The sequence below is a fragment of the Marmota marmota genome, unplaced genomic scaffold (genome assembly GCF_001458135.2).
Source record: "Marmota marmota marmota unplaced genomic scaffold, marMar, whole genome shotgun sequence".
NCBI lineage: Eukaryota > Metazoa > Chordata > Mammalia > Rodentia > Sciuridae > Marmota > Marmota marmota.
The window spans coordinates 27,240,108-27,263,731 of NW_026000142.1; the positions used below are offsets into that span (position 1 = coordinate 27,240,108).

General features: G+C 38.0%; 2 protein-coding genes across 11 annotated transcripts in view; one reads left to right on the forward strand and one right to left on the reverse strand.

Annotated features, from left to right (window-relative positions):
- Positions 1-23,624, forward strand: part of Ccdc146 (coiled-coil domain containing 146) — a 142,114-nt gene that overhangs the window by 82,756 nt on the left and 35,734 nt on the right. For 4 of the 5 annotated variants that reach the window (XM_048786186.1, XM_048786190.1, XM_048786188.1 and 1 more), the window contains exons 3-4: positions 8,115-8,197; positions 11,319-11,528. In XM_048786186.1, the coding sequence (XP_048642143.1) occupies positions 8,115-8,197; positions 11,319-11,528 (293 nt within the window). The remainder of the gene's footprint in view (positions 1-8,114; positions 8,198-11,318; positions 11,529-23,624) is intronic. The other variant, XM_048786189.1, reaches the window with a different exon arrangement.
- Positions 1-23,624, reverse strand: part of LOC107144575 (gamma-secretase activating protein) — a 160,452-nt gene that overhangs the window by 5,986 nt on the left and 130,842 nt on the right. Inside the window, exon 31 of one of the 6 annotated variants that reach the window (XM_048786195.1) lies at positions 19,498-19,712. The exons of the other annotated variants lie outside the window; for them this stretch is intronic. Within the exon in view, the coding sequence (XP_048642152.1) occupies positions 19,702-19,712 (11 nt within the window). The 3' untranslated portion in view covers positions 19,498-19,701. Of the gene's footprint in view, positions 1-19,497; positions 19,713-23,624 lie in introns of those variants that run through there. 6 annotated transcript variants of the gene reach the window in all.

Here is a 23,624-nt window from a genome sequence, read left to right on the forward strand (position 1 = left end):
AAGTTCCCCACATTGGCCTAAAATGTGATCCTCCTGCCTCAGCCTTCCAGGTATCTGGGATTACAGATGTGTACCACCACCACTGGCTCATGTTTTTTAAATGAGAAAGATGAGCAAATTTGGTCTGGGGTTGTGGCTTAGTGGTAGAGCACTCATCTAGCACATGCAAGGTCCTGGGTTCGATCCTCAGCACCACATAAAAATAAATAAATAAATAAAGGTATTATGTCCAACTATACCTAAAAAATAAATATAAAAAAAGATATGAGCAAATTTATAGGTTGAGGATAATAATAAAATAGCTGATAATGACTAATCCCGTATTTGTGTACTAAGATATTATATACCTACTATACATATATTTATTTGTTCACTATTGTCTTATGAAATAGGAACTATTTTTATCTCCTTTACAACTGAATAAACTGAGGCATGGACTGGTTAAATATTATTCAATATTATGTAGTTAAAAAGTAGCAGAGCTAGAATTCAAACCAAAGTCCACTTGTCATGAACTTGACTACTCTGAGCCAGCAAAAAGGGAAAAGTAGAGATTATAGAGGAGAGAAACTATAATGGATGATTTGCCATCTTAGAAAGGGGTAGGAGAGTATGTGAGAGCAAGTGGATGGGTTGGCCATAATCAAGAAAAAAGAAATACTTAATTTTTGAGATGTGGGGAAAGAAGTTACTGGAAGGTGGTGCTATTAAATAGGTCCATTGATATTGGGGATGAGTTCAGGTGGCCCAGGTTTTTCGGGTGAATGAGAAAACAAAATTTGATATACAACTAAAGAAAATCTCAAAGGAGTCGTGAGAGCCCAGTTGTGTTTGGAAGCCATTTCAAATGGCTGTGTTGTTTATTTCTAGCAGTAAAAGGAAGGAGGTGAAGAGTGAGAGGGAAATGAAGGTAGTAAGGATTTGTGCTTTCAAGGTTGTTATATCTATGAGATCAAACCAGTAGATAATGTCAAAGAGGCCAGAAGAGACAGGCTAACAACCACAGCCACCTTTGAAAGGGCCAGCTCCCCTGCCCAGGCCCACATGAACACCTAATTATTTCCTCATATGACCGACCCCCTTGTAGATAAGCTCACTTGTTAAAAAAGCTCTTACTGAGCTGTTCCTTTCCTTGGAATGTCCTAGAATTTCCATTTTTGAAATTTTTTCCATATTATCCATGAATCATGAACTCTTGTTAAACTTTCAGCTCTAGTGTAAATGTTTCCTTCGAGTCACAGTTACCAAAAAGGCAGTTCAGTAACACAAGCATCTATTGTGAAACCGTATTTATGAACTTTTGACTTTATATCTAACCTTTTGTTGTGTATACTCTTTGACCATTTAGATTGGCCTTTATGCTGTATTCCTTAGATTCTGCATTTTTAAAACATGACAAATTTGGTTGCCTAACTTGTATCATGCAGTATGAACATACAACCATTTTTTTTCCATGTCTACACTGTGTATGAATGAAGCATTTCCATATTAGCACCAAATCTGGAGTTTCTAACCAGGGGCAGACCTGCTTTCGGACAGTTGGCAACTTGACAAAAAAAAAAAAAAGTTATTCTGAAGAACCAGATTATGATTTTTTTATATTTTTTAAGGAGGCAAATTCACTCTTCATAGTTTGGTTTTTACCATTTTCTCTTTAAAATGTTTGTGTTTATTAGAGGATGCCCAAATAACAGCTTATTAGTCTTATTTCTAAACATCTGTGACATTTCTGATTTGGGCAGAAATTACAAAAACAAATAAGATGTTTTGCCCCATCAGCTTTCTTGGCCTTTGAGACATCAAAGGCCATTGGAATGATGGGGACACCAAACAGAAAAGGAAACGTGTAGATATTCTGCTTTGTTATGGTCATAAAACATGCTAACATGCCTTGATGGCCCACCTGCCATTATATTTCAGACCTTTAATTTAAAGCTGGGATCCCATTTATAGGAAATAAAGCTGAGCAGTCCCTAAGTCAGAGCTATAATCTAGTTGTATCTGTCATTTGTATCAGATTCCAGTACCTTCCCGCCCCAAATTCTGCTCTATTCCCTATTGTGTTAAGCAATCATTTTCAAGCATATTTTAATAAACATTATTGACAGCAATACCTATTGTGTTACCAAACTAATAGGAAATAGAAACAAACAAAAATAAAAACATGAAAGCAATACATACTTACCACCCAGAAAGCACCATTTTAACACCTTAGCTCTTATCCTCTGGATCTCTGTATGTTCACATACTCATATGTAGAAGATCATACTCTATACACAGTACTTGCTTTCTGGCCCAGATGTGTCAGCTTCACTTTGTATCTTCCCTGTGTCAGACCTAGATTCAGTCATTTCTCTGACACTTGCTGGTTTCTTTTAATGGAGGTATAAAAGACCACAATCATATTAAAGACCACAGTGGGGATGTTAGGGACTGTTCATTGTTGCTAATGTGGCATTGTTTTTAGGCCATTTTAATGAACAAAGCTAAGCTGGTTTGGTTTGGTTTTGGATTATGAGTTCATACTAGTATTTGCAGTTCAGTTTTAACTTTACAGTGTTTTCACTAATTTCTTTGATTTTACAATTGTATATCTTTTACACTGAAAATCTTAATTTCTAACAATTTACATTTAAAAGTTTGTTTTTCTGAGTTAGAATGTCCATACCACAAAATTCACTCTTGTTTTCAATGGTCTTTAATATATACAATCATGAAATCACCATGTTCTAATTTTAGAATATTTCCATTATGCAAAAATAAATCTGCCAAGAGAGGTGGCATGTGCCACCTTAATCCCAGCAGCTTGGCAGGCTGGGATGATTGTGAGTTCAAAGCCAGCCTCAGCAAAAGCAAGGTGCTAAGCAACTCAGTGAGACCCTGTCTCTAAATAAAATATAGAATAGGGCTGGGGATATGGCTCAGTGGTCAAGTGCCCCTAACTTCAATCCCTGGTACCCCCCTAAATTTAAATAAATAAATATATCCTACACCCATTAAGTCACTCCATTCTCCGTAGCCACTATGTCTATGGGCAGCCATTAAATCTACTTCTGTCTCTATAGATTTGCTTATTCTGTATAGGCATTTGTACATAGATACTGTACAATAGGCTTTGTACTATATGTGGCCTTTTGTGAATGACCTCTTTTCATTAACATATAATGATTTCAAGGTTCAGTCACGTTGTAGCAGGTATCAAGACTCCATTCCCTTTTATGGCAGAATAATGTTATTTTGTGTGGATATACAACATTTCATTTGTCCCTTCATAAATTGATGGGCTTTTAGCTTGTTTCCTTTTTTATTATTTTAAGTGATTCCAAGTTTTTGTGTAAGCATGTACTTGAAATTTGCTTGGATACACTCTTTTTCATGTAGATTTGACGTATTATCTGATGTGACTTACTTTCAGCCTAAAGAACTTGCTTTAATATTTCTTACAAGGCAAATCTGTCAGCAATGATTCTCTCCACTGTGGTTTGTCCTAGAATGTCTTTATTTCTTCTTTACTTTTGAGAATACTTTTGATGTATAGATTCTTGATTGACAATTTTTGTTTTTATCTTTCATTCTGAGTATGTCATCCATCTGCTTTCCACCCTCCATTGTTTTGGACGAAAAGTTACCTATTATTCTTAAACTGATTTCCTTGTAAATAATGGACTGTTTTTTTTGTTTTGTTTTAGTTCCTGTTTTTTTGTTTTGTTTTTGGGGGGTGTTGTTTCCTGTTCATTTTTGTTTTTCTTGATTTCAAGATTTTAATCTTTACTTTTAATAGTATCACTGTGATGGGTCTGGGTGTAAATATCTTCTTTTTTATCCTATTCAGATATTCATTGAGTTATATCCCTATTTGGAACTTGTTGAGTTCTTAGATATATAGATTAATGTTTTTCATCACTTGAAAAGTTTTTCATCATTTGAAAAGTTTTTATTCAAGTATCTTCTGTCCTCTTTCTCAACAGTTCTTCCATTCTACATAACCGGTGGACCTTATGGTGTCCTTGACTTCTGGAAGGATCTGCTCATGGGTTTTCATGTTTTTTCTTTTTTTTTCAAATGATATAACCTCTACTGATCTGTCTTCAAGTTCACTAATTCTTTTGCCTGCTCAAATCTATTGTTGAGTTCCTCCAGTGAAATTTTCAATTATTATAATTTTCAATTGATGAATTTCAATTTAAACATTTTAAAAATTCCTGTTTATTAATGTTCTCTATTTGATAAATTGTCATCATACTGCTTTCATTCTTCAAACATTATTTATAATAAGTTCTTTGAAATCTCTGTTAAATCTGACATCCATATCCTCCCAAGGCAATTTCTGTTTCTTTATATTTTTTTCTGTGTAGGAGATCATACTTTGTTTCTTTGCATGTCTTATAAATTTTTATTAAAAATTGTAAATTTTTTACAATATATTGTAACAACTCTGGATTCTGATCCTCCTGGGTTTGTTGTATTGACATTTTGCTTTTGTTATTGTTCATATGTTCACTTGTTCAGTCATTTGGCCAAACTAATTCTGTAAATTGTGTTTCTTCCCTAGTATGCAGTCTCTGATATTCCTGCTCAAATGTTTTTTCCTTATTATTTTTAAGCTTGACTTTCTGGGAGCTGCTGCTGGATTACTATAGCCTAGTGGCTAGGTACTGATTGGTCAGGGGTTGTGCTAAGTTCCCTGAGCCTGTAAGGTTTTCATCCTTTTCCATGTGGCTTGGGGACCACCCTGAAAGTTCAGGGAGTGTACCTATCTGCCTCACTTTAACACAGGGACTGGTAGAGTAGAAAACCCTCTCTGGTCATGCCTCTGGCTTTTCCATAGCTTCTTGGTTCACCATTATTGAGTAAATTTTAGTGGGGCTTTTTTGACCATCTCTCTCCTTGAGTTCTCTGTTATATTTCTGCTGGTCCGCCTTTACTGACATCACAAAGATATTAGCTTCCTCTTTTACCTCTTGTTATATCTATTATTTTTGATAATGCTCTGGTCCATGGATATTGTAAACTATGTTCCTAATAAAACCAAAGGTAGGGCTGCAGAGCTGTTAATATTCACAACGTGCCCAGCCTCCAGCCTTCTCTGTTACTGAGCAGGAACTTTCTTGTTTGCCCTGCCAAGAATTCTTCCTGTAGAACAGGACATTTGGGAGTGGGAATAGGTACTACCAAGCAGCTGCAGCTGCCCACCTGGTAAAACTTTTCCAGCATACTAAACTAAGAGTGGGTGGATGACTGCTACTGTTTTCTAGGGCTATCCTGCCCACCTAGAGTAGATCTTGAGCAATAGAAAACTATCAAACCTGCCTGAAACAGTTCTTGGGCAACATGGAGCTCTAGGGGTAATGGATGCAGTTCATGGTTCAAATGCCACAGTCTCTCACTGAATAAATGCTTCTCCATTTCTTGCAAACCCTTAGGTCAAATTTCAGAGGTTTTAAATTGTTGTCTTAGCTTATTTTGATGAGTTCAATCAATATGCCTTTGAGGGAGGGATTCTTTGAGTTCTTCACACCACCATTCTAGCACTCCTGATCTCTGGAAGTGGTTTATAATTTATAATTTTACTTATTTGCTTTAACTTACAATATAAAGAAAATAATTGCAAAAAATAAAGGCACAAAGAATCAAATAGTTATTAACAATAAAACTACTGAATGTAGGTGAAGTATTCTGTCATTTCTTCTCTCTTCAAACTGATTTACCTAATGGTGGGGCCTCTGTCATATTCATTTCTGTTTCTCTTATGCAAGGGAACAGTAGATAGGAGGTAATGGTTTTTGCATCTTAAGAACAAACTAAAGACTGTATGTATTTTTAAACATATAAATCCATAGTTAACTTACCCACTGGTTAGATGCTGGCCAGCTGGCTAGTTATAAGGCTGGCCCCTACTTCATAGTACATACACATATATATTAACATACACTTGCATGCTTACCTTTGCCTAAACTTCCCCAGAAATCTTTCACCATAGGCAAATTATTAATAGTATTTATGTACTTTTTACTTACAAGACTTTGAAGGCACAACATCCTTTCAGAAACCAGTGAAAATGTCTGAGTCCTGAAATAAGTTATACAATGCCTCAAAAATACAGGGAAAAAAATTTAGAACCAAAATAAATGTGCTTAATTAAATGTCTATAAAATGTGACACTGTCAGTTTACCAAAGTAACTCAGTTAAAATGTATGTATAAATTATGATTTAAGGTGGCATTTGAATGTATTTTAAACCTTTAAAAGGTCTTTAAGATCCTGTTCACCCTTTTTCATCCATGGATTTAAAAAAATGAGTACTGTGGGAGTGGAACCCAGGCCCTCATGAAAGATCTCTAACATTTTCACAAAGAAGCGATAGTTCCAGTGTATTTAACATTTTCAACCCTGATTTGGATAGAGAGACCAGTTGCCTCACTGTGTAGACTCTTTGTGTTTTGTCAGTTACTTTTATTCACTTGCTAATGACTGTAAACAATTTATTGAGCACCTGGAATATGAAGAACAAGGTGTCCAAAACCCCTTCCTCTAGGGACTTATAACCATGTGTTAATTGCAAAAATAAAGGCACAAAGAATCAAACAGTTATTAAAAATAAAAAATTAAATTTATTATTAAACAATGTAGGTGTTATATTTTATAAAGTACAGAGTTTGGGCTGAAGGAGATTTGGAAGTGAGAAAAGGCCTTTTCATAAATTGATATTTAGCCTGAGGCATGAATAAAAAGTTGGAATGAAATAGGAGAAAAGTGAAGAATGGCTAATTCAGAGACATTAGAAAAGGAAAGAGATCTATGCATCATCTGTGGGGGAAAAAAAAGGCAGCCAGTGTGGCAGAAGCACTGTGAGCTTGAAGAGGATGCTGTGGAAGGAGAGGCAGAGAGGAAGGCAGGGTCATGCAGGGCCTCAGGATCTTGAATATCATGAATCTTGAATTTTATTCCACTTAAAGTTTTGAGCACCCAGCAAAACAGACCTTGTTTGATTTTTAAAAAGATCTCTGTGGAAAGTAGATGGGTGGGGTTCCTGAGTGGAAGAAGGCACAGGGGGAGTTAGGGAGGCAGTTAAATTTCATACTAGTCTAGTTGAGAGATGATGTGTCTTGGACTGGTGGATTTAGAGAAAGGGAGGAAGTGGATGGATTCAAGCAATATTGAAAACACAAATCTTTTCTTTTTAATTTTTAGTTGTTGAGAGACCTTTATTTTATTTATTTATATGTGGTGCTGAGAATCAAACCCAGTGCCTCACACATGCCAGGCAAGTGCACTACTGCTGAGCCCGAGCCCCAGCCCCAGCCCCTAGTTCTGCTTTTTGATACTATGTCAGTAACAGTTTAAAGTGAAACCTAATTCAAAATACTCATTGTGTTGTGGTTTTAATAAGGTAAAACTTTGGTGTTTAATTTTTATGATGTTATTAACTAATTATCATGCTATTCAGAGAGCAAGTCAATTTTTTTTTACCAGAAATAAAAGAAGGAATAAACTAACACCTCTGTATATATTGTATAGTTTCCTTTCTGCTTTGACACTAGAGGCAGAAGCATCCATCAGGTTAGGATGGCGATGTTGGGTTTTTTGACCTAGAAAAACCTGGTTTAAATCCTGCCTCTGTCTCAATTAGCATTTTACCTGTAACTTTGGACAAATTATTTAACTCTTCAAAACTTTAGTTTCAAATGGAGATAATAATCCCTATCTCATAAAATATTTTCGAGAATGAATAATTTATTCATAATAGGTACTTAATCATTGCTTCACTCAATTTACAAATGGTCATCCTAGTAATCTATAATATTCAGGTTGTTTACTAATCCTAGAAATATACTTCTAGAGCTAAAGAATTTCATTCAGTTATTTCACTTTCCAGATGAAGAAGTCATAGCCTGGAGAGTCAAAAAGATTTGTCCAAGAATAAAGAGACTAGAGGCAGAATAGAACTATTTTCTCTAAATACCTTATATCTTTAGAGTAAGCTATATTGCCTCATGTGTACCCTCTCAGATGTTTAACTGAAAGATTTTGTAAGATATTCATATGTCACTTTATTTCCTGCTTAAACATGAGGGGGGTGATGGCTATTGGTGACCTTATGTTCTCTTTGCTAGTTACATGCCATGGGAAAAATTCCTGGAACCAGAATGGCAGAATTAAAAGCCAAGTACACCTTGCTGCATGACACCGTGATGAGGTAAGCTCTTTACCAATGTGGAGGTGTCTTTTATCATATCTATATTTCTTACCTGTAACAGGACTTATCTTTTTGTTCAAAGATAGTATCCCTAAAGCTGTACCCTGAGACACGGATTGAGTTCAAGTAGTTTGAGAAATGACTCAAAAAAGCATCATGGGAGAGTGGGGAAGTGAGACTGGGAAAGGAGTTTAGTTGGGGTGGGTCATTCTGTGGGTTTTACACTGTGGGCAACTGGGGTGTAATCTCACAGAGGACTTTCTGAGTGACTATGAAGAATGCACCTCAGAATCTGCCACTGAGGGATAACAAAACTGGAATATTTACCACCAGTTTTTCTATCCCTCATTGATTAAGGATTGTTCCCAGTGATATTTGCTCCTGGAACTTCTAGCTTTCCCTTGGAGAAGTCAAGCAAGCTTCTATAGCTGGAGATAGAAGTACCCAAGTGCTTTCTGGTGATACTGAAGCTTGGGACAAGGGGATTTTGGTGGCATGCTGACAGCATGTGCTGCAGAACACTCCTGTGGGACTCCTGCCCACCTCTCCTCACCACTCAGCGATATAGATTCTATGATGGCCCCAGCCTACATCTGCCAAGATGCCTGTCTTTACTTCTCACCTCTTCCTCTTACGCTAGGCTACTCGCCTTAGTCAAGACCAGGTCAGCAGCAGGCCAGAAGCTTCCATAGAATGATGATTCAGTAGCTTTTCCATGTACCTGCTATTAGGCACTGGGAATCAAGGAGGTAGGGGAGAGAAAAAAGGAGAGGAACAAATCTGCTACTGTTTCTTAACACTCATAAGCCACCTCCTTCCTTTCCTCTCCTCCTGCCTCAGAGCCTTGTATGATAAATTCATCAAAAGCTCCATCCCCCCAGTCCTCAGCCATCCTCTTCTGACAATCCCCAACCAATGCCCCTAGTTCTTAACATGCCCAGGTCTTATGTCTGTAGGGTACTTTGAGGGTGGAAGCATGAGGGAAGAGTGAATGGCTGGGAGAAGAGCAGGCCCGCATCCCTGTGCAAACTTCACTTGCACCCCACTCCATACTAACTCAGCTCTATTCAGGAAGCCCCCAGCCTTGGCTCCTCTCCCCAGTACCTCATGGAGAATCCATTCCCCCAGAGTTGGCACTGCCTTCCAGTAAGTTGTTCTCAAGACTCGGGAATTTGGAGGCTGTAGGTAAAAAATCTGGAGACATCTTCTTCAACGTACCTCAACTACTTTACTGGTAGAAGACTCTGCAGATGTCAGGGCATCCCTCCTTGTATCTTTTTGAAGATACAAGGATATTGCAGAGTTTTTTGTGCTCTGGATAGCTCTTATTTGGAGCCAGAGGAGTTTGCAGGGTTTAATGATTTGACTTCCCCAAATGGCCGCTGCCCCCAAACTCAGATCCCTGGGCCCTAGTGACAAATATCAATGTAGGAGCAAGGCTGTGGTGTTATTTCTTCCTGCTTCCAGGTCATGTTACAAAATAGTTACTTCCCTTCTGCTACCCACATTTTACCTCCTCTTGACCTGTAAGTTTCCTCTCTCTCCATTGTAAACACCAACCACTCTATCCTATGCCCACTGCTTGAAGGGTCTTTAAAGGCATGAAGACATACACTCTCTGCTTTTGTGCTAGGGTTGCAGCAGGCAGGTATAGACTGGAGGTACCAAATTGAAACTGATTGAGTTTTCCATAAACACCACATTATAAAAGTTGTTAAATTCTCTCCTACAGACACAAAAATATATTTCTGCTGAAATATATTCAAGAATTTATGGATGAATTGTCATTTCCATTCTGACTAGAACCCAAACACCACATTGTCCTCCTCTACTCTTTGGGCAAACATACACTGTGGCCAAATCCAATACTTTATAGTCTAGTAATTGAAGTCTGTCTTATTAAGAGCAGATAACTTTAGATTCACAGAGTATATGAGCATGCAAGGAAATTGAATTATAAGAGAATAACCCAAGTAACTATGTAGTAGAGTGCTTTCCTTGTATGTGTGAGTCCTTGGTTTGATCCCCAGAACCAAAAAAAAAAAGTCTAAATTTCATTAGTGGAATTTATATATGTGTTTTCACCATAGCTGTAGTGAGTTATTATTTAGCACCCAACACAGTGCCTGGAACATATTCTGCTAATAGCAATTTTTTTTTTTTTTTGGATGCCATTAGGCACTTGACATATTAAAGCCTGGGAAATGGGTAGAGCTGATAGCTTGAGCTGAGACAGCCTTGATCAAATTATGGGGCACTCTGCAAATGAGCTAAAACCTGAAGATGGTGGAGAACACACACCCAAAGAGAACACTGACTCTAAAACAGAAAATGGTCAGGCCTTGCCCCTGAATAGGTTTGGGTAGCTAATGTGAGGGTTTGTCAGAAAGATAAGTCATGTTTGATGATAAAACTGGTGAGTTCTAGAAGGTTCTGTGGATTTGACCAAGTACAATTTCTATATCCATCCAGATCTGCCTCTATGTCCACCCTTTCCAAATTGAGCCGAGGGCATAGAATATAATTGGAGTAATAGGAATCTCCTTTTCTGTGGTGTTCAAGTATGGTTTTGGACAGGCTTCAGGGTTAAGATTTTAAAAATCTATAATTTTTGTCCATAACTTTACAGGGGAATTTTTCTTCCTACTTTCCTTGTAAAGTGCCATTACAAGTTTGTTTCTTCCTAAGAGGGCAAAGATCTTCCTATAATCGAGTCAGGAGAACTCAAGAAAGCCAGATTGCTGGGGCAGTTCAAGGGACTGCCCTCATTTCCCCCCTTCCTTGGAAGTCTTGGCATTCTTCAAAGTCAGAGGAAATGTGCATAATCCCATTGAATTTAGTCTTTTCTCTGTCAATCTCCCATTGTCTGGATCTAGACCCCAATGGTAGGACTTGTCAGCAGGCATTCCAGTTACCAATTCCCTCTGCTGCATGGTGAGCAACTTGAGGTCAGCAGCTGAGCCTTATTCACCTGAGCATGGAGTGTAGTATTTGGCCCCCAAATAATACTGAGGTGAACTGAACCCAAGAATGGGAGCAGCTCCATGCCTCCCACAGGAGCAACCAAGGGTATGGAGGGCATACCTTTCTCATTGTGCAAATCTGTCTTCCTGGAACCCAGCACCCAAGAGTCAGAGGTCCAGCTGCTACAGAATGCCAAAAATTTTACTGAGCAAATACAACAGCAGCAGTTTCACCTGCAGCAAGCTGATAGTTTCCCAGATGCATTCTCCACTGAGGTCTCCAAGATGAGAGAACAGCTGCTCAAGTATCAAAATGAATATAACGCAGTGAAGGAAAGAGAGTACCATAATCAGTACAGACTAAACAGGTAAGTGCTCAGTTCCCTCAAGCGCACTGAAAACAGATAAGAGCAAAGCTGTTTGCACAGAAATAAGAAAAATTAGAAAGTAATTTTAGGTACAAAGAGAAGTACCTATCATATGTTGACAGTTATAAGCTCAGTTCTTTCCTTGCTCCCTTGGAGTGAGCAGTCTCTGAACAAAAGGGGTACACAACTGACATCTAGGAAAAATGACTCAGGTGATGGAGATCCTGTTTTTTGGTTTTTTTTTTTTTTTAATGTATGTCAGGAAATCCATAGCTCTGGAAGCTACAGCCAAAAACTACACTCCACAGAACAAGCACTTGGCACGCCCTTCCCTCTCCTTCCCCTGACTGTGACGCCTCATTCTTATCCCCAGAAGTGTGGGTCCCTGGATCACTTTTCCTGTGGGAGCACTTCTCCCCACATGTTCTTTCCAAACAAGCCTGTGTGAGCCCAGGGTCCCACATGGCTCACTCTGTCCTAATACAGCAAGCAACAGGGCCCAAGGATTCAACCTTCATCTCCCCATCTGAAACTGTTCCTTAGGGCCGAGGAAGAACGTTACATCCTTTTGGAAGACATATTTATTTATCCCAATCTAGAGAATGTCATTTTATGAACTAAAAAAGAAATCTGTCACTAGAAGAGCAAATGTTATTTCCAAAATCTCTTAACACTCCTCATGTGGAGTAGCAAGTGGGTGGAAGAGCTACCATTTAGGTTGAATTTCAAAATTATGGCAGTTCTGGTTTTGAGCCATGGTACACTGTGTGCTGTGCCTGGATACTAGTCAGAAAGCCGAACCATCTCTCCTAGAATTTGTTACCATTTAAGGTGGCAGAGCTAGCTATTTTTAAGAACAGGTAGAATTGCTGTCAGTACAAATAGAATTCAGTCCTGCCTGGAGACCAGCAAATGGCTTGTTAAAACCCTCACAAGCCCTAGATTTTGAGATCTTCTCCTAGGATCTTATTTTTCAACTGATGGATAGATAATGAAGGCCAGTTTAATCAAGAGAATTCTACTCAGAGGGGAAAAAAATCAGTATTTTTTTCTTTCAGTCTAAACTTGTTTTAAACTCACCACTGAGATCTATAAAAAGAAAGCTTAGCTATTTCTGTGCTCTGTAAGCACTCTTTCAGCTGAGAAAATAATGAAATTAAAACAATTGGTGGTTGTTCATTAGTATTGAAAATATGAATGTTTGACATTTCGTGAAAGGGTAAGAAGAACATAAGGCAGTTGATATTTAAATTGTTTAAAATTTCCAAGTATTCCTGCCAAGAAGGAAAGAAAGAACTCTTGCCTTTTAGGTATAGATGGGCAGATTGTTCACTGAACTACTTGAGATAGGGAGGGGATGGTGAATGGTAATTTACAGTGAACAAGAACATCCAAAATGTCCAAAATGCACATTTACAGAAATGCGTAGTGTGGATTCTTTTTAATTTGTGACATATGATGCTTTAGTTTGAGCCAACTCCCTTGCATTTTCAAATATCAGCTCAAGAATTAACAAGCGTTCACACACACACACACACAAACGATACCAAAGGAAATACCAGGCAAGAGTTACAGGCCATGTATTTTCATTGGCTTAACATGCTTAGTGTGACATGATAAGTCACTCAACACCCTCCCCCTGGAAAAAAAGTAGATATTTCCATCCCCAGATTAAAAAAAAAAAAAAAAAAAAACTAAGCCAGTGAGAGAAAACTATTCATCCAAATATACAGATGACATTTGTCAGGCCAGTATAATAAACTCTCATGTTTTTCACTTTCTAAATAATAAAAGCCCAAATAACTAGCACCCCTTCACCCCAGCCCCTTTAGGAACTTCTGAATCATTGGCAGCTACTAAGAACAACATCTTGTTCAGATACTCTTGAAAAAGAATTTATAACTCAATCGATTTTCTACTGTTTTCACGATAAGCCCTTTAATAAATACTGATGGTCAGTATAATTACCTGGTTGGTTCATAATTATGCTACCATAGTCATAGTTTTTGGATTCCTTTCATTAACAACCTCTTGATAAATAGAATACATAGGTTACATAGGAAAGAATATGTAACCTATTTAAATAAGCTAAGTAAATGATAAAGTAACTAGACACAAAATGGATGTAATTTATCTTTCTAAAAACTTCATGTGAAAAGGTTTTTCAATACTCTCTTCAACATTTTCCTCGCCTTGACTTTGGGGGTTTCCCTGATTCCTAGTAATTCCTAAAACATTAACAGTAAATACATCATGGCTCTCATACTAAATCTGACGTATTTAAAAAAAAAATTTTTTAGTTGTTGATGGAATTTATTGTCTTTATTTTTATGTAGTGCTGGGGATCAAACCCAGTGCCTCATGCATGCTAGGTGAGCATACTACCACTGAGCCACAACCCCAGCCCCTAAATATGACATATTCTGACAAGTCTCAGCTGGGGAAAGAAGGCCATGGTCAGTCAGTGCTGTTGTCACAGTGTGGACATGGAGAGTGGGGCTGCTCAGGCCTCACATGCACGCATACACACACGCAGGGCTGTCCTGATGTGATCCCGACCTTAGTGACTGTTCACTCTCCTGTAGCTGGTTCTCACAGTCCCTGCTGTTGCTCACAGGGTTCATTAGTTATTTTTCATTCTTGGTCCAATAATGACAGCAAAGTAGAAACCAAGAAGCAAACAAATCATGTAAGAAAGAAATGGAAGGATGATTTTAGCAGTGCATTTGGAATTCTAAAGAATATGACAGAGGGGCATGCAGGCAGGTTCCTGAGAACCTAAAAAAAATACAGCTGCAACAGATTTTATCTTCTAACCTTTTACTTTTAATTTTTTTTCTTGCTCCCCTTGTAGCAACTAATGTCTTAAGTTTAAAATAGGTTTCTCAGAGTATAATCCTCAAATAACAGAAAGAAAAGCACTTGAGATACTCATTTTAAAAGTAGATTCATCGCTGAAACTAAGGATTCTGAATTCTGCCCACACCTCCACCCCAGCTCCACACTTGAATTTTCCCTAAGTCCTACATGATTCTGATTCAAATTAGAATTTGAGAACGGTTAATCCCCCAAAATGGTACTCAGCTGCAGTTACATGTTAGGATCACCTGAATCTTCTTTTAGTAATCAGTCTGCACTTAAACACTTTCAGGAACCAGGATTGCTTAGCCTCTCTCAGTGACCAGTTCCAATTCTGGAAAGCTTCTACCCTGAGATGGTTATTAGGTTGGTTCAGAAACCTTCCTCCTTGCAACTTCTACCCATTCATGCTGATCCTACTCCTTATAGTGGAGGATTTCTCTCACCCATGGCAATCTATTGGGCTCCCGCATTGCTTCTACACTCACAGACCCTAAAATCCAAAAACCTTCAATGACATAGCTTCAATTAAGACTATTTTACTGCAGGAAGCAAGTAAATCCTAAGGAGCTTTGATATTGAAGCATCCCTTGGTCCAGAAAGCTGAACATTTTTATATTTAAATTTTAATGTGAGTTTAAAAGGTTAGGAATTAATATATACCAAGAAGTACGTACAAAAATATTTTGTTGGAGTTGGGGATATAGATTAGTTGGTAGAGTACTTGCATAGCATGCACAAGGCCCTGGGTACAATCCCCAGCACCACCAAAAAAAAAAAAAAAAAAAAAAAAAAGTCTTGTTCCAGTAATGCCTTGCAAAAATGAAAATCAAAGGAGAAAAAGGAAATTTAGATAAAGATATTTACTACATCATTTTTTATAAAAGTGAGAAATTGAAAGTAATCTGAGTTCTAGGAAACAGGAATATTTAAATAATTAGTCCAGAAGTACTGACTCTAGAGTCAATTTGAATGTCAGTCTAGCCTTGACTACCTGGGAAAATGCTTAACTTTTCAGTTTCTTCATTTATACGATGAAGATAAAAATTGCTTAGCAAGGTTATGAAGATTAGAAATGATATATGTAAAATGCCTGGAATATAGTAGGTTCAATATGTGATAAATGATATTTAGGATTGTTTTATTATAGTATATATGCCCTAGAAAACCTTGAAAATAGCTATTAAATCATTAATTATGAAGTCTATTTAGCAACTTGAGAAAATAATAACTGTTAAGCAAAACTGGATTTAACTATGCATACACATTTAATATAATCTTATTTAAAAATGGAGAAAATTAAAATGACCATCCATGGTGTGATAGGGGTAGGATTATGATCTTTCTCTCCTTATAAAAATACTTATCTTTTAAAGGAAATAGAAGTCAGTATCTCTTAATAAAAAGAAATTGCATAATAGAAATTTAATTAGCTTAAAATGTTCTATAAGAATTAGCCATATATATTTGTTTAAAGAAAAGACAACTTTATTTATTTACTTATTAATTAATTCATTCATTCTTTTATTCATACCAGGGATTGAATCCAGGGTGCTTAACCACTGAGCCACATCTTCAGCCCCTTTTAAAAAATATTTTATTTAGATACAGGGTTTCACTAAGCTTATTAGGGCCTTGCTAAGTTGATGAGGCTGGCTTTGAACTCATGAAGACCATTTTATTTAAAGACTACAAGTCCTATCTTATGGGATAGCTTCATGTCACCATTTTGAAAATCAAAGGCAATCAGGTTGCCTTTATAACCAAAAGATGGCAGCACATTACCACCCCCTGGTGGCAACATGCCTAAGTGTAGGATCAATATATGGGAATTAAAATATCACCAATTTTTCAAACTCTAAAAGGAAAGGTGTTAAATTAAATTAAATATCATCAGCTCTGAAAATTCAGTTTCAGTTTTTGACCTGGAAAGTTAACTTATATTAAATTCAGTATGAAATATATTGTGGCCCTATCCTTAATCTACATTATTATAAACGAAATTTTATAAAAATGAAAGCCAGTGTGCGTGCACATGCTTTAGCTCCCTGTTTCCAGATATACTGACTAGTGGATATAACCAGTGGGTCCTTGGTAAAACCAGCAGACCTAATTCTCCATGCATTCCCAACTTTTATTTTATAGCTGTTCTATATTTTAAAGGTTGTGTTAATCAGATATAGAAAACCTTAAGACTTTTTTGGCACTTAATAGTTAGTCATTGAATGCAGAATAACAAGAAAAATGGAAATTATTACCCTTAGACCTCGTCAGGAAGTCCAGTGGACAAAAATGAATTCAAAATGTGGTTATTGGAAGAAAAAAATAAACAAGTGATCATATCCAACCCACTAATATTTATTTTGTTTAGAACATTCAGGCTAACTCTATTTGAAGCAATTTCTAACATCTCATTTTGGCATTATGCCACATATGCCTAAGAGTTAAAATAAAAATAAAACATAAGTGTTCTCTTTTTTATTATTCTCATTTAGTGAAAGAAAGCACATTTTCCCATTTACTGTCTGTACTTCCTAATAGTTTGTTTCTTTTGTTAATCTCAACTTGTAGTGATGATTGGTTTTCAGAAAAAAGCCTGGCATTTCTTTTTACGAATGGGAGTTATATCTTAGTGATAGATGATATTTAATTTAATTATGCCGTTGCTAACCTTCTGTCTTCTACATTTGTCTGTTTCTGGTAGAGAACTGTTGAAGTCACCCACTACAATTATAGATTCTTCTATTTCTATAGTTCATCATTTAGGCCTTTTGTATTTTTGCCCTCTGTTGATAGGGCGGATGCCTGTAAGGGATCATTATGTTCTCTTGAAGAATTTACTTCTGTATTCTTGTGAGATGACCCTCCTTAGCCCTACTCACTTTCCTTGCTCTGTACTCTGCTCTGTCTGGAATTAATACAAGTGAGTATCCCTTTTTCTAAGTGCTTAGAACCAGATGTGTTTTAGAGTTCAGAGATTTTTGGATTTTAGAATATTTGCATAGACTTTACTGATTGAGCTCCCTAATCCAAAAGTTTGGAATCAGAAATTCTGAATATCATAGCAGCACTGAAAAAATTTCCAATTTAGGAACATTTTAGATTATTAGATTTTCAAATTTGGAATGCTCAACCTGTACAGGGACTCCTGTTTTCTTTTGATTAAGATAGTATATCTTTATCCATCCATTTTATTTATATACATATACACACATATGTATTTAAAATGAGTCTCATACAGACAACGTATATTTGAGCCTTTTTTCTTCCAACTTGTAGTCTTTTAATTGATATTTACCATGATTATTGATGTATTTGCATCAACATTTACCATATTTGTCTCTGTATTCTATTTGTCATCCTTATCCTTTGTTTCTTCTATTTGTCATCCACTTTTTTTTCTGCCTTTGGGGCTTTGAGAATTTTACACGATCCCCTTTTACCCTTCCTTAGCAATATCCACTGTACTTCTTTTTTTAGTGGTTGGCCTTGAGTTTGGAATATACATTTACAACTACCCAAGATTGCTTTCCATTTATACTACATCACTTCAAATACCTTATAATAATCTAACTCTTCACTCTTATCCTTTGTGTCATCATTATTTCCTATATATAAGCATAATAAATTCATGCTTATTTTTATAAGCATACATCATTGAATACAGTTGGTATTATAATTTTGAACAAATTATATCAATTGATAATGAGAAAATTGTTTTTGTTTTGTCTAAACTTACTCTCTGATGCTCTTCCTGTATATAGATCCAAGTTTCTAATCTATATCATTTTCCCGCTAATGAGCTTCTTTGAACATTTCTTGCAAGGCAGGTCCAATGGCAACAAATTCTTTCTATTTTTTTGTGACTGAAAGAGCCTTTATTCCTCCCTAACTTTTGAAGAGTAATTTCACATCGGTTTTTCCTGCCAACACTTTAAATATTTCACTCTGGTGTCTTTTTTTTTTTTTTTTTGCATGGTTTCTGAGAAAAAGTCAGATATAGTTCTTTTCTTTGCTCGTCTGTAAATATGGTGTTTTTCCTCTAACTTCTTTCAGCATTTTTTCTTTGTCTTTTATTTTCTGTAATTTATATATGATAGTCCTAGGTGTAACTTTTTTGAGCATTTATCTTGCTTGGTATACTTTGAGCTTCCTAGATCTATAATTTGCTGTCTGACGTTAATGTGAAGGAAGTTATTATTGCTTCAAATATTTCTTTTGCTTTTTTCTCTTTTCTGTCTGGAAATAGGTGCATGTTTTGCCTTTTGTAACTGTCCCAAAGTTCTTGGATATTCTGGGGTGGTTTTGTTTGTTTTTCTCTTTGCTTTTCAGTTTTGAAGGTTTCTATTGAAATAACTTCAAGAATGGAGATTCTTTATTTACCTGTGTCCATTCTACTAATAGTCTATCCAGAGGCATCCACCTAGCATTTCTTTATTTTTTCTTAGAATTTCCATCTCTCTGCTTATGCTGCCTATATTCTTGCTTGCTGCATTTCTAACATATAACATAATTGTTTTAAGTTCCTAGTCTGATAAATTCAAACATCCTTGCCATACCTGGTTCTAATGCTTGCTCTGTCTCTTCAAATGGGGCTTTTTGCCATTTACTATGCTCTGCAGTTTTGTCTTGATAGCCAGACATAATACACAGTGTAGAAAGCACTGCTGTAATTAGGGCTGCCGTGGTGATGAGGTGTGGCCCGGGGAGGCACTCTATAGTCCTGAGTGTGGGTTTCAGTCTTTTAGTGAGCCTGTGCCTCTGGACTCCGAACTGCTTGACTGCTTTTTCCACCCACCCCAAGCCCCTGAGACAGGATGGCTGGAGTGGGTTCTAGCTGGGGTCTAGTTCTTATCATCGTCTCGATGGCAAAATGTGTGACTTATGCAGTCGAGGGGAGAAATAAAGAATGTTCACATGTTTCTGCCTTTGTCAATGCTTTATTCACCTAAATCACTCAATACAGTTTCACTCTATGAGTTCTTAATCAAGAAAATGACAATCCTTAATGCTAGGCACTGCAATGACATAATCAATTAACAGCAAACAATTCTAGATTAATTAATTCACAGCAAACAATTCCAGATTAATTCTAAGCACTGCAAATATACCTAATCATGATAGGCTAATGACAGACATTCCCTCTGTGTGCTAAGCTCAAGTGCCAGATCTAAAGTCTCAAGCCTTAGGCTTTAAGTCCATCAGATGCACACTCAGACTGTGGTGATCAGGTCAGGAACCAAGGCAGGCTTCTTCTGGGGTGGAGCACTGGCTGAGGAGGTGGTCATAGGGAGAAGTCCTTTTCTTACCAGAGTCAAGAGGCTGCTGTAGAGTTTGAGAGCAGCGAGAACAACACAGAGGATCAGGCAGATGAGGAAAGTTGGGATGTTAGTTCAGGTCCCCATTAGGCTTTCAGGCTTGTGTGCATCAGTGTCGGCTGGCTGAATGTTCATTTGCTCCATTACTTATAACAAATTTGGGGGCTTTTGACCTCCCTTTCAATCCCTATCAGCTGCAACCAGGTCTCTCAGTTATGTCATTTACCCTGGTGTTAAAACATCTGGTCTGGTGGTCCCCATCCTGATATTCTCACCTTTCCCCCTTATCGGTGAGGACAGCATGCCAGAGATTTCACTCTGAGTTTGTCAAGGTGGGGAGAAGTGACTTGTTTGTGCCTGAGGGTCATACTGGAGGGCTCCATTAGGTAGGTGTGCCTGATGAGACTACAGGTTTCAAACTGGAGTTTTAAAATGGAGTTGCTTAGGCTAGACCTAAGGCCCTCCTTACAGTCTTCCATGTGGACTACTAGAGCCAACTAGTCAGTAATTTTATTTTTCCAAGGTGAGTGAAGCTCTAATAAAACCTCAATGGTTAGTCTCTCCTGAGGACAGGCCTAGGGGATTTTATCCTATATTCACCCTGAGGATCAGGTCAAGCTCATGAGGCAAAGCTCACAAACTCTGCCCCCTGGAGGTTTTGACTCTCAGACATCCACACTGAGCCTCCAGCAATGCCTCAGTTACAATTTAGATTTTTCTATCAACACTTGTGATTCTCTGTATTCGTCTATCTATCCCTCCAATTTTAGTGGCGGTGGTTTACCCTGTGACCTCATTTTCTTATGGATATATTTCTCAGTTCACTTGGCATTTTACTTATTGCTAGAAAGGAGTGGCAAGTGAACTCCTTGCATATAGGAATGGAAATCAGAATAGTTTTAGAATAGTTTGCTTTTTTTTTTTTCTTAAAGTAGTTTCTCCTCATCTTCTGTGTATGTAAATTCTGGAATCCCAGAAATCAGTCCTCAGCCCTCTTTCTATACCTTCTCCCAGAGTGGCCTTAAACATGGGTTCTGGCTCTAGGAACTGTAGAATAATTCCACTGTGTCCAGTCTCTTCTACTAAACATAACTATGAAACTGGGTGAAACACATGTAGCATATATTTTCCTCTGAAAAGTAAATAACAGCAGGCATATTGAGGGAAATGATCCTGAAGTGGTGGTGAATTTGCCATTTTTCCCCTCTGATATCTCTTAGCCTGAATGTTACAGCTAAAATCCAGAAGTGGACATTGACCTGGGCAGACAGAACCCCAGAAAAAACTAGTTCTGGTTCAAAGATCATGAAAGGAACTCATAATGCTCAGAATGCAGACCCCGATTTTGGTTTTTTCTCCCCTACATTCTCTCACTCTTCAGCTCCCAAGCAACACTGAGGCAGCAATGACAGAGGCCACTTGCAGTGGAAGACCACAGGAGCCAAGATTCTAAGGAGAGGCAAACTTCACTATTTTAGAGCTATGATTCCCAAAAGAATAGGAAGATTCCCTTTGCTTATTTGTGTATCTGACCCTAAACAGCTTACTGAAGTCTTTGAGGACTGAACTAAGGGAGTTCATTTCCCATATCCCAAACCTGTCCAGGGGGGCACACATAAAGGAAAAATCTGAATAGTACTGCAAAGGTGATGAAAACTGAACTGAAAAAAATGAGAGCCCCCAGAATCTTGACTGGACCTTTGACACAAACCTAACTAGGTCTGGAAACCAAAAATATCAATAGTTGTCATAGAATTTAAGTAAAATCTGGAATCTCATAGAATGTTCAAAATGTTCAGGCTATAATACAAAAGTTGTCATATATAAATAATCAGGAAAATATCAGCTTCCATGAGAAAAGACAAAAAGTAGATATCATTATTGAGATGAGAAAAGTGTTTGAGTTATGTGACAAAGAACTTAAAGCAGCTATTATATGCATACTCCACTGTCACAAGCAGTTACTATAGACTCAGTCTGAGGTGCAGTTAGATTCAATAAAATCTATTTTTATTAATGCTCATCACATTTCAAACACACATCCTAAGTCCTGAGTCTACACCCAAGGGTCCCAGATGCTCACCCGTGACATGTCTTAAGTCTGGGTCGCTGGAACTGGATCTGTGCCAGAGGAGTCTAGTGCACGGGGGACAACAGCGATGGAAATATCAGTCTTTCTGTCCTGATCCTGTTAGTCCCATCGCTCCCCAGAAGTCTGGGGTTTTTAAGTCCTAGTTCAGTTGTGCTTATAGCTGATAACTGGGTAAGGTCTGGGGTGTACATCCCGGGTGTAGACTCTTACATCACTAACTTAAGTCTATTTGGGTTCTGCAGTTTATCTAAGTATTGCAGTTCACAGTACATCATGGGCACATTGCTTATAGTCACTTATTTATTCAACACACACACTAATTAATATAATAAACAGTCAATAATCATATAATATTTATGGTGCTTATATCATCCACAAACAATTCCAAACAACTTTGTAACAGTGGAAAAAATAGTCTCAGAAAACAAAACATGCCGCAGTCTGGCTGGGCACAAAACCACGAGCCACCACACAGCTTGTAGATTCAAACAGCAACTCTTTATTCCCGAACTCACACCAGCCGTCTACAATCACGTTCTGGGGAAATCCATGTTCTCTGCCCAAATCCACACCCACTGGGCTTCTGTCTCCCAAAAAATACTCTCTGAATCCCGTGAGAACTCAAGGGGAACTCAGGCAGCAGGATACGCCCTATTCCCAGCAGGAATAACCTTAAACCTGGAACGCCCTAAACCCGGATTATCCTAAACCAGGAACACCCTAAACCCGGATCCGCCCTGGTCCTTGAGCAAGGTCACCTTAGATGCAATGTCACTGCAAAATGTCCTATTTCCACGAGTCCTTCCACTAAGCAACATGGGGTACGCTGGCAAGGAAATTGTCATACCTACTTGGCTAATGGCTCCCAGCAAAAACATATAAAGAACATTTCCTTGGAAATTTTAGAGCTAAAAGGTACAGTAACTAAAAATTTAACTTAATTGATGGGCTGAATAGAAGATTGGAGATGATAGAAGTTATTTAACTTTGGTAAATAAATAGAAATTATCCATTCTAAGCAACACAGAGAAAAGAGATTGAATAAAAATGAACAGCATTAGGCATGCATGAGACAATACCAAAAAATCTCATGTTATCACAGTTGCAGAGAAAAAAAGTATGAAGTGATGAATAAATATTTGAAGCAATAACCATTGAAAACTTCCCAAATTTGATGACATAAACCCACAGATTTGCGGAGCTTGATGAACCCAATCAGAGTAAGCCTTAAGAAATACTTTCCACTGGAAGGAAGATGGCGGCGAGGGGAGTGCATTACCCCCGTGTGCTGCTTCACTGTGTGGGAGTATGACAAGTCAGGAAGGCTAAAGGATATCTTGTTAGGAATTTCCAGCAATAGTGGGGTGCTCCGGAACCTGGAGGAAGGATTTCCATCGCACGAGGATCGGCTACGGGGACTCAAACGCGAGAGGTTTGTCGCACGGAGGGTAACACTGCTTATTCAGCAAATCGCCCCGCGGCTAGAGTCTGCAGCGCGCGCTGGGATAGAGACGCAGGGTTACAGCGCTGCAGTTTCTGCCAGCCGCGCAAGCACCGTACTCAGGGCTGAATTCTGGGTTCGAGACGGGAGAAGGAAGCGGTCCATCTCGGTTCTCCACACCGGTCAGACCACAGAGGAGGCCAGCAGCCACCATGTTGGTAAACTGACGTCACCTTCCCTGTTTTCGACTGACCGCAGCTCATTCAGCCATAGATCAGGTAATTTCAGGCTGCAATTCGCCTGCGGCTTGCAGACAGATTGCTAGGGTTCAGCGCCTGGGTACTTCTTAGAACCTGAGCTTATCGGAGCGAACACCGAGCGCGGGG